This window comes from Microcaecilia unicolor, chromosome 4, assembly GCF_901765095.1.
Source record: "Microcaecilia unicolor chromosome 4, aMicUni1.1, whole genome shotgun sequence".
Taxonomy (NCBI): Eukaryota; Metazoa; Chordata; class Amphibia; order Gymnophiona; family Siphonopidae; genus Microcaecilia; species Microcaecilia unicolor.
In genome coordinates, this window is record NC_044034.1 from 46,691,514 (window position 1) to 46,703,578 (window position 12,065).

Sequence of the window (12,065 nt, forward strand, 5' to 3'; positions counted from 1 at the left end):
TATCAAGGAGCAGGCTGTGATCAACAGTGTCAAAAGCAGCAGATAGATCGAGAAGGATGAGGATAGAATAGAGACCTTTGGATTTGGCTAGGAACAGATCATTGGAGACTTTAGCAAGCGTTGTTTCAGTTGAATGAAGGGGGGCAAAAGCCAGATTGAAGTGGATCAAGAATAGCTTGAGATGAAAGAAAGTCAAGGCAACGGCGGTGAACAGCACGTTCAAGTATATTGGATAGGAGAGGGAGATGGGGCGATTAGTTGGAAGGACAGGTAGGGTCCAATGAAGGTTTTCTAAGGAGTAGTGTGACTATGGCATGTTTGAAGGCATCAGGAACAGTCGCAGTGGACAGTGAAAGATTAAGGATATGACAGATAAACGGGATGACAGTAGGAGAGAGAGTGTTAAGTAGATGGGTGGGAATAGGATCAGAGGAACAGGTAGTTAGTTTCGAGGAGGAAAGAAGATGTGTAGTTTCCTCTTCAGTGATTTCAGAAAAGGAAGAAAAGGAGGCAGGGGTTGGAGGGTTGAGAGAATGGACTAAGGGAAGGAGAGGTGGAGGTGACCTGGTTGAGAATTCAAGTTTAATCATAATCAAATATAATACTTAAGTATTTAAATGAGTCCATTATCTGTATCATTTTCCCAAACAAATTGAGTTGTATAATCGGGTGGCTTAAATGACCAGAAACCAAACATGCTAGTCTTATCTGGGTTAAGAGCCAAGTGGTGAGTCTATATCTAAGAGGCTACCTTCTCTAAACACTCAGATAAAGGCAGTAACACAGGGTTGGTAAAAGTAGTGTAGTAAATTTAAAAGAATATCGTTAGCATAGAGAGAGAGAGAGAGGTAATATATGAACTAATTATGAAACCCTGAATAACTTAATAGACTCAAGATGCTAAATAATAGAGGGGACAAAATAGAACCTTTAGGTCCCACCATAGGAGGATGGATATAAAACTGACTCAGAATGATATACAAACTAAAGAGCGATCACTAAGAAAAGATCTGAACCATTGCAGAACTTGTCTCTGAATTCTAGTTTGCTTCTTTATCTTGGAAATGAGTTGTCATAGGGTTTGCTGGCTAAGTCTTGGGTGGGCTATGCTGGGTGTCCTGCTTTGTGCATTGGAGTTAGGTTGTCTGCTCTGTGGCGGAATTTGTTTCTTATGTCTTAGGTGAGCTGTTTTCCGTGCAGAGCAATTGGGCTATCTGCTTCCCAGCAGTGTCCAAACAGAAATTTAGTTGCTCTAATTTTGTACTTTTTGAAAAAGAGTGAACAAATGCTTTCGTATTCCCCCCCCTCAGTTGTCTTTTTTCCAAGTTAATGAGCCCTAACCTGTTTAGCCTTTCCTCATATGAGAGTTATTCAAGCCCTATTATTTTGGTCACCCTTCTTTAATCTGCTATATCTTTTTGAGATGAAACAACAAACTGCACACACTACTCAAGGTGCAGTCATACTATGGCGTGATAGAGAACACAGTAAATGACAGCAAATAAAACCTTCCAGGTCCAACCAGTCTGCCAAAGAAGGTGACCAGAGCCACACCCGCCACTCTGTGCGGGGCCCTGGACACCCCAGACACACTAGTTGTCAAGTCTCCACCATGCCAACCACATAGGTAGTCGAACATGGTGGAGGCTTGGTTGTAACTATATATCATCCCCAAGTATTGCTGACAATATTCAACTTAACAGTCAAGATGTCTTCCCCTCCCTCTTGAGCTGCACAGTACTCTTACTCTCAGCATGTGACAATGAGGTGATCTACAACTCTGGAGTTTGCAAATCTTCTTTCTGTTTCCATTTGTGGGACACAGACCGTAGACGTCTCTCTGGTTTTGTACTTGCTTCCCACTACTCTTGCCCAACATAAAACCTCAGCAGCCATGTTGTGCTTCCATCCGCTTTATATTTAGACATCCTCGTTGGGTGCGTGTAGGCGCCTGCATGGCTTAGTAAAAGGGCCCCTAGGTGAGCAAGCACCATGGATTGCGCTAACAGTCGGAGATTGTTGATTTAAGTTCACTCTTATTTTCCTCAGTTTCAATAATAGACACTTTGGTAGAAATTACAGATATCTGTGGTTCAAATGTTAAATAACTGCCCAAAATGACTCCCAATATTTAAAGTGTGGATTCTACGTTAAAGGTACTTCCATTTATATTCCAACTCTGACGTAATTTTCCTACAAGGGTTTCCCAGTAGCAGAAACTATCTCATCACCTTTTAATTTAATCTTTAGCCTATTGCTCCAGTAGATCTAATCCTAGCACCATATCTGTGTAGATTTCTTGTACATTGTCATCAAAAGGAATAAAAGTGGTGATGTCATCAGCATAAATGAAATTCCAAAGGCCCTTTTTAGAAAGCCTTAAACCCAATTGTGCCATTAGAACAAATATTTAAGAGGATCTGCTGGAACCTCCCTGAGCTACCTCAAGATTATGGGATGGATCCCATCTGGCTCCATGGCTTTGTCCACTTTGTTTTTCAAGTTGTTCATAAACTCTTTCTTCTGTAAATGGGACAATATCAACTTCATTTTCAAAAGTAATCTTATCAGTCGACAGAGGTCCTACTCCAGGATTTTCTTTGGTGAAGACAGAACAGAAGTATTTGTTCAGCACTTCTGCTTTTTCCTCATCAGTCTCCACATAGCGGTTCATAGCATTTTTCAGTCATACAATTCAATTTCTAGCCTTCCTCTATTCACTAATATACCTAAAAACGGTCTTGTCACCCTTCTTTATGTTTTTAGTCCTTTGTTCTTCCGCTAGAGCCTTTGCCAGTCGTATTTCTCTTTTCAGTTCTTTCAGTTTTATCCAGTAAGCATTATGATATTTTTTGTCTTTATTCTCTATTCCTTTCCTAATAATGCCTATCATTCTGATCGCATTTTTGGCCACCGCCACACATTGAGCACCATGATGACACCTAGATCCTTTTCTTTAGGTGGTGATCCCTAATGTGGCCTGTACATCATTTTGTACTTGTCTACACTAAATTTCATCTGCTATTTGGATGTCCAGTCTTGCAGTCCCACAAGGTGGTCCTGTGACTTAACAACTATGAATAATTTCATATCACCTTCAGCTTTGATGATCTCACTTGCTCTGATCTCATTTATAAATTGAAAAGCACCAGTCTGTCTGCTCTTCCCTTAAAGGCACCAGGCTTACTTTTTCCTTGGTTGCAGCCTCTGTGTTGGGGTGCGCCAACTTACTTGCTTTATAGTATCCTTCAAAGATACCTCGCTCCAAAACATGCACTCCTGAGTGATTATCACCCATGTTCTAGTTTAAAAGCTGTTCTATGTGAGGTGGCCTAGTAGAGAAAAGATGTTCGGTGTGGTGGGTACAATTTCCACCTGAGCTATAGCAGCCCTACTCCCCGACCTCTGTGCTACTGTTTGTCTATAAAATCATGAATGGTGTAGAACGGGTGAATCTATTATTATTATTTTTTTTTTCACTCTTTCAAAAGTACAAAGACTAATGATCATCCCAACCCTTTCCTCCTGGAGAGACAGGGTAGAAGGATATTACTTCCCCTGGAAGTAGGTCCTGGCTACAGGATAGCTTTCTGCCCATAAGTATAATTCTCTTCTCCCAGGCAGCACAAAGACTGCCAGACTAGGGGTGGGACTTCTCTGGTATGTCGCTGTAGGTCTTCGCTCTCTGCCTCAGCTCCTCTAAGTCTGCTGCTCTAGCTTCAGACTCCATTTCTCAGGGCAGGAGCGTTTTACACCAAGTGCACACATACAGCTTCTCACCCCATGGAGATAATTCTATATTTGGCACTCGGTGCAAAAGACTGGATAGCATCCTTCTCTCTGCTGGACTGTTGTCTGCATCTTAGTATTGCTGAGTTGTTTAGTTATTGAATGCTACTAAGAGAGTAGGTATTATTTGATATCTTTGTTTGCTTCTCACGGAATTCAAGTAATTTTTGTGTAAGGTAAATCACTGCTGAAGAAAGTACCCTGTGGTGACATTCCTTTTTTGCCCTTTTAATTGGGATAAGTAAATTGGGATGAATAAAGAAGAGACTACTGGGCGGTAAAAGATGGCACACTGTGGTATTGGTGCATGGGATTGCCGTGCACTGAGGCCACCTTTCACCTGTGCTGGTAAAATGGCCTTTTTGGGGAAAAATTTTTTTTAAGGCCCAGTAAATGGCCACGTGGCCATTTATTGCTTGGAGCCCTTACCTGGTGAGGGCTCCAGTGGTAATTGGGCACACTCCTCAGTGCTAGAACATAAAGGTATTTTCTAGGGCTGGAAATGGCACGTGAATAATCCAGAATTACTGCTGGGCTCCTAGGTGAGCCTGGTAGTAGGGCCGAATTGCCGCTTGCCAAGCCGGCAGTAGTCCTACCACACTTTGGTAAAAAGGCCCCTAAATCAAGCCTTGAAAATCTGATACCCATCTATAATGCTCTAAAGCTGTAACAGTTAACCATTTACTATTTTTTTTTTTTTTTAGATAAGAATGTTCCAGTTCTGCTATTAAGCATTTGATTTATTAGCAGCTTTTGCTTTTATAGAATCTCCATTACTTTTGGAAAGATGTGCGATCTTAGGAATTGCTGGCAGAGTCATAGTGGATTGTACTTTTAAGTCTGTTTGAAGGTCATTGGTTAGTTAAGTATTGTTGGAAAAGGAGAGTTCCCCAGAGATCACCACTTTTTGCCACCACTCAATATTTATCTTTAACCGTAGGTAATTTTAGTATAGAAAAGGATATTTATACTTTGCTGGCTAGTCATATACTGGAATCTTTTTTTTCTATAAACAGCGTGGCATGATTAACTTATGATCATACGGATCTGGAGGAAAAGCCTCAAGTGTCGTGAAGTAACTCCGATCTTCACAGTTAAACTGTCTTACACTTTATGGAGTATTCACTCGCATCATCGGCATAAAAACCTCCAGTATGTAATGATTTTTATTTTACTCTTTGCTGAATCATAATCAATCCCAACCTGACAAGCAGTAGAGATCGGAGAAGAGAAACAGTCGCAGTGACCACAGAGCCTGAAGCAGGACTCGAAACTTTGGCCTTAGTCGGTCGTGAATAGCAACCAGAGTGTATTACTGCAAAGAAGTTTTTTATGAGTCTAAATATTTCACAGAACAGTTTAATAACTTTTTGATTATGATTCAGCAAAGTAAAAATCATTACATGCTGGAGGTTTTTATGCCGATGATGCGAGCGAGTTCTCCATAAAGTGTAAGATCGGAGTTACTTCACGACACTTGAGGCTTTTCCTCCAGGTCCGTATGATCATAAGTTAATCATGTCACACTGTTTATAGAAGAAAAGATTCCAGTATATAATTTTAGTAAAGAGACATAATATTGGCATTTATAGTTAAGCAGATAGCATATTGTTGATTCTGCCACTCATGGGAGATAGATATCAGGCTGTGGAAAGGCCAAATGTTTGTTTTAGAAGAACTTAGGCACCGGTTGAGTGAGAGTGGTTAATATTGGGAAAACTACCTATTTATGATTAGGGGACTGATCTACGAAGTTACCAACAATAGACCAAGCTATCCCTTGGGTATGCTAGATTGTTCAAAGTTATTCTTGATGGAATTAGCAAAGAACAAGTTACTATTGTCCCTATGAATTAATTTTAAGTATATTCATCAGATGCAGCCCTTTTTAGATGAGAAAGCAATCTTAACTGTAGTATAATCCCTGTTACTCAGTTTATTGTAATGTTTTTTTCAATGTAGGATAACTGGCCAGATATAGAAAGCAAACTTTTAGATTATTCTAAATTCTGCAGCCAGATTGTTATTGGAAGAAAAATAATGGGAAAGTTTTCATCTGTTGTTGAGTAAACTACATTGACTGTTCATAAACGAGAGATGTACCTTCACATTATTAGTCCTTACATATCTGAAAGACAGGATTAAATGTTATGCACTCAAATCTGCTTTGAAATCATCCCAAGGACATTTTTGAAATACCAGAATTAGAATATTTTAAGAATGTTGGTTGGAGACCTAGAGACTTCGGTGTTGCAAAACCTGCACATTGGAACACATTGAGGCATATTTTCAAAGCACTTTGGGAGGCTAAGTTCCATAGGTTTCTATGGAACTTTGGGAGGCTAAGTGCTTTGAAAATGAGCCTCAAAGTCAGCTGATTTAAGAATGGAGACTAATGGAAGACTTTCCACTTGCCCTCTGTTTAAAATGTTGTATCAATTTGTGACTGTCTTGGATTTTGATGTGTTCACTATTAATCTGTTTTCCTTTCTCTCTACTTTTTCCTACTTATATTATCTTTTAGGCATATGAATCATTTTGGAATAACTGTTTCAGTAAAACAATATATAAAAGCCAATAAACAAAATTAGACTATTTAAACAACCTGAACAATGTTTGATTTTTTAATGAAATTTAAACAGATTTTATCAATAAACCTCTATGCCAAGTTCCCAGCAAAATAATGTTCACTTACCCTGAGACTTCCTCTTCTTAGAACTCCCTCAGAAAGAATGAAAATAATGTGAAATAATGTTTCAAGTAAAGTGTTTTCTTGTTTAAATTGGCCTTATTCTTTCCAAAATGTACACCTGGGAGTTAGTCAAAATAAACCTTTTTATAACAATTTAAGGCACGAGATCATTAACGTAATTGTGAGAAGAGTGGATTGCACATTTGCTGGAAGACCTCTTGTGCACATTTAAGTGCAAGGAGTGTTAGTGTATAAATACATGAGCATGAACTGGAGGGGGTTTTCAGTGGCTATCCCCTAAGCTAAATGAATTTTGTAAATAACAAGATGCAAGTGTAACCTCTTGTACAGTCTTTTTCAGTTACCGTATTTTTCAGTCTATAAGACGCACTTTTTACCCTCAAATTTGGGAGGAAAATGTAGGTGCGTCTTATAGTCCGATTGTAGCGTACCTGCTCTCTGGGGGGGGGGGGGGGCAGAGCCGGTCTTAGGCCGAGGCGAGCGTTGCAACCACATAGGGCCTCGTGCTCAAAGGGGCCCCGCGCAGCGTGCCTCAGCTCCGCCCAGTGCTTTTTTTGTGAGGTCCAGCTCACCTGCCCACTCCCTTCCGTTTGTGCACCCATGCTCCCTGTTTTGAAATCTTTAATTTACCCGAAGTTGCGGCAAACCAGCAGTAGAAGCAGCAGGCAGGCTTGCCTTCTCGTCGCTTCCCTTCCCTCTCAGCGTGTCCCGCCTTCCTCTGATGTAACTTCCTTTCCGCGAGGGCGGGACGCGCTGAGAGGGAATGGAAGTGACGAGGAGGCGAGCCTGCCTGCCTGCCTGCTGCTTTTACTTACTGCTGGTTCGCCGCGACTTCGGGTATGTAAACTAAAGATTTCAAGGCAGGGAGCACGGTTGGACGAACGGAAAGTTGGGGAGCTGAGGGCGGACAGGGTTTGAACAAATCGCTGGACATGGGGAGGGGAGGAGAATTGCTGGACATGGAGGGGAGGGCAGGGGAGAGAGGAGAATCGTTGGACGTGGATGGCAGGGGAGGACAAATTCCACTGCAGAGCCACAGAGGTTGTGCAAAACTGCTGTCCCCATACAAGAGTATTGCACAACCTGTGGTCCTCCAGCAGCAGATCTCTGCCACACTTTTTGCTTCAAAATTTTTTTTCCTATTTTCCTCCTCTAAAACCTAGGTGCGTCTTATGGTCCGAAAAATACGGCACTTAATTAGATTTGTTTTACAGATTGTGTGTTCCAATGTAGAGTACCGGTAGTAGAAATTAGAGAACTTTTATTTTTTTTTTACCTCATAACATTTTAGCAGTGTTAATATGCTGCATGAGGTGTCTTGCTTAGCAAGTGTTGCCTTATGCAGTTAAACTGCTAGACCAGAAGAGGATTTGCTCTGAAACGAAAACTTTTTCAACAGTAACGGGTCAATAATAAGAAGTAACCACTTCGCCCCCTACCAGCAACACAGTTTTTAAAATAGAGGTGTCGTGTTCGGGGGGAAGTTATGCTTGTATATTTGTTGTTTGTTTTTATAGAGGTGTGTTTTGTTTGTTCGTAAGGAAAATATATTGGGATGGGTCAGATAGTACCATGCAGCCCACAGTCCAGTTGCTGTTTTCGGTTAAGTAGTGGCAATGTCAGAGGCTGGGATTTTGACACAATAACATGTCAAGCTAGCTCTTTCTTACCTTTTTATTTCCTAGTTCTTTCATGAAAAAGGGGGGCGGGGGGAGCTAGAAAATAATGTCAGAAGCCAAGCAGTGAAAGCTATGTAGTGCAGTTTGACATGTTCACTTGCTCTGGATTCCTCTCAACCCTGTTTTTTCTTTTTTTCCCTTTTCCTATTTTCCCCCTGAAAACCACCTCACTTGTATCAGTAATCATCAAGAACTTGTGAAACAAATCCAAGAAGCACGCACAGACAAATTGAGGATGGACCTAGAAAGAGAACTTGAGGCGTTAGTGAAAAGAATGGAGGCAAAGGGGGACCAAATATATAAAGTTCGACGATATCAAACACGGGTAAATCATTTATAAAATCACCTTTTCAGAACATTGGCACTAAATGCTGCATTTGCACAAAACATGAGAAAGAGAGACAAATTATGGGCCCTGTTTATTAAGCTCCGCTAAGGGCGTACTAGTATTTTTAGTGTGTGCTAAAATTAGCGCTCGCTAAACGCTAAAGACACCCATAGGAATATAAGGGTGTCTTTAGCATTTAGTGCGCGCTAATTTTAACGCACGCTAAAAACACTAGTGCGCCTTAATAAACAGGGCCCTATGTTCGCTCTTTGTAGTGGTGCTGTTTTTTTTTTGTTCTGATGCCCCAGCAGAGCAAATCCATGAGAGACAGTTCCAGCAAAGAATAGATTGTGTGCTGCCAGTTAGCCACCACAAATCTAGACTTTGATATCTCTATTTTTAAGAAAAAAGTGATTACTTGTAAGTGTTGTTCACCAGACATAGCATACTTTAACAGTCACAGCTATTCTCCATTTGATATCAGCATGAAAAGTTATATCTAGACTTGAGCATAGGAGACATACCTTCTTCATCAACGAGCGTCGAGTCTTTTGAGTATTCCTGTATTGGCAGGTGATCCCTCACCTTACCTCAAGGATTGAACACTTCTAATTCTGATAATGTATGTCAGTGTGACAATTGATTTTATGCTTTACCAATGCTTTACCACAGCAAAAATGGTGGATGCGTTTGTATAGTTTCTTCAGTTTTAAATACTTGAATAGTTGTACTTAAGGGTGGACTGAGGCCCCTGGGCAATTATGACCATTGGGCCCCTCCCCCCAGTCCTGCTGCCTCCTTGTCCCCATGCCATCGACCTTTTTCTTTTGGTACTGTAGCTAAATCAGCTGTCTGACACTGGAACTTCCCTCTGCCGCGACCTGTGCTTGTGGAAGAAGGAAGTGATTTCAGAAGGGGACAGGCAATGGCAGCTGGCTGATTTAGCTGCTGGTGCCTCTGCCTGCGAAAAAGGGGGGGGGGGGGGGGTTTGCTCACTACTACAATCCATGGTCCTCTCCCATGCTGATTTATTGCAATGGAATCTACACAGGATGCAGAGAACAATTACTAAAGAAAATGCAAATGGCACAAAACACAGCTGCAAGACTAATATTCGTAATAGACAGACTCGAAAGAACAAAACCACTGCTTCAAAACCTACACAAGCTAACCATTAAATCACACATAGCCTTCAAGATATGCTCTCTGCCCTACAGAATAATTTTCGGCCTAGCACTGGAATACATGTCAAACCTAATAAAGTTACCTATATGCAACACACTCAAGGGAGCAAGAACCTACCTCACACTACACTTTCCCAAATGCCAAGGATTAAAATACAAATCCTCATACTCAACCAGCTTCACATACATCTGTCCCAAGATTTGGAACACATTATCAAAAGCTGTAAAGTGCACAAAGATTATATAACCTTCCGGAAACACCTGAAAGCCCACTTCAGAAAATTCTTCAATTAACCCGCATAGTGGACATGAACACCACTCAACAAAACTTGACGTTTGACCTTCAACACCTTCTAAACATAGTTCACATCTATGCCAAACAGCATTGCAACTTGTTCACCCGCTGTAAGCCACGTTGAACCGACAACTAGATAGGAAAATGTGGGGTACAAATGCAGAAATAAGTTATATGCGCACTGTTAACGTTGAGCATTGGGAAGTTAAAGGGGAGATGCACAAGTGTTGTAAGCACAGATCTTGTGCACAGGCTCGGTCAAAAGATCAGGCACTCACACCTGCCTGGCACGAACTTTTTCTGGGCTCCGATTCCCAGTTCAGTCCTAAATCTTTGGTGCCAGTATTGTGGTGGCTATTTCCAGCCCAGCTCTTTACGAGCACTGTCTGGGGCAGATCTGGCAAGTGCTTTGTCCCCAGGAGTACCTGGCAATGGCAAGGTTGTCATTTTGGACATGAGGAGTGAACCCAGGGCTGGGAGTTGCACCAGCTAAGCCCAGGTGCTAATGAGAAATATCTCTTCAGACACGTTAGGTTTTTGGTGGCAAGGGCAGCTTTGTTTTGTGCAATGTTCTCTCAGCATTCAGAGGGAATAGGTAAGGACCTAATTACCATTGGTTCAAATACATTTGCATGCTGTTTGCGGTAGTGTTTGTCACCCATGTTGTCTCACGTGCTAGAGCCCCTCTGAACATACTATGCACCCTAAAGCCAGAGTTAGGTCCTGAGAATTTGCCCTTTCATACTGCAGTTTTTGTTGTGTTTAAATAGGTATCATGACCTACAAAGACTGATTTTTTTTTTTGAGACCTGTACAGCTACTAGAACATCATACAAGTCTGACTAATGCTTATATATATTTTTTCTGTTCCTGTGGGGTGTTTAAAGCTTGAGAAAGTAAAGGAGTCAAATCACAAGAAGAGAACTTCAGATGGTCAAATTCGAGACGGTCTAGCTTTGAAAGGAGGGAATGAAGTCAAAATAACACCTGTATCCACAAAAGAGCCAGAGGCAGGTGCCATCAAAGTGAAACCCGGAGAAAAGAACAGAAAGAACCTTCGGCTCTTAAGGGATATGCAAACGCTGCAAACTTCACTTCAAAAAGAAGACCTGTGCTGGGATTATTGATTACAGCTGGGCTCGGCTTCCCTTACATGTTGTATAGAATGCTGTGTGTTTGTCCATCTCTATTTAACTGAGCTCAGGTTCTTCTCTTTCTACACACCTTTTTCCAGTGCTGAAGAGACTACTATATACAAATTGCATTTTTTAAACAAAGAAACTGAATATTTTATACAAATTTTAAGAGCACACATTGTGCTGGGAATTGGAAGTTGTTGGTTGTGGCAGCCTAGTTGGGACAGTAGATGTTCTCAACCCAGACCTTGGGACACACCCAGCCAGGTTTTTAGGGTACCCAGATGTGAATATATTTGAGAGATTTGCATGCACTATCTCCATGGTATGCAGATCTCTCATATACATTGTGGTTATCTTGAAAAGCAGACTGTCTTGGTGTGTTCTGAGGGCTGGATTGAGAGCTCCTGGTCTGTATCATTAAAGCTGATGAACATGATAATGCTCTCTCTCCTCATTTTGAAATATCAGTTACCACTTCATCTTTCTACATTTTGGTCATATTTGTAAAATTTCTTTTTTAAATCTTAACCACTGTAGTTCTAATACTTAAAAGTGGTTCTGGAAAGTTGAAAGGTGGCAGCTTTTATTATATTGTAACATTGAAAAAGTTAGGAATATGAAAAACACATTTTATGCTATTAAGAGACTTGCATTTTATTGATCCAAACACGCCACTAAAATTACTCAAAGTGATCAAAATTTAAGGTATCAAAAGTTTTATAATTCAGGAAGGAAACTGTTTCAAAAAAAATCTTACATACTCTTATCTAAGGGGTTCTTTTACAAAGGTGCGCTGAGAAATGGCTTGCGGGGGTTTGGGTGCATGCAGAATCATTTTTCAGCGCACCTGTAAAAAAAGGCCTTTTTTTTTTTTTACGAAAATGGACGTGCGGCAAAATCAAAATTGCCGCATGTCCATTTTGGATCTGATACCTTAC

General features: G+C 41.0%; 1 protein-coding gene across 2 annotated transcripts in view; it reads left to right on the forward strand.

Moving 5' to 3' along the window:
• CEP57 (centrosomal protein 57) overlaps positions 1 to 11,924 on the forward strand; it is a 57,876-nt gene extending 45,952 nt beyond the window's left edge. For both annotated transcript variants that reach the window (XM_030200220.1, XM_030200219.1), the window contains exons 10-11: positions 8,362 to 8,506; positions 10,876 to 11,924. In XM_030200220.1, coding sequence (XP_030056080.1) covers positions 8,362 to 8,506; positions 10,876 to 11,115 — 385 coding nt within the window. In that variant the 3' untranslated portion in view covers positions 11,116 to 11,924. The remainder of the gene's footprint in view (positions 1 to 8,361; positions 8,507 to 10,875) is intronic.
• Positions 11,925 to 12,065: the final 141 nt, after the last annotated feature.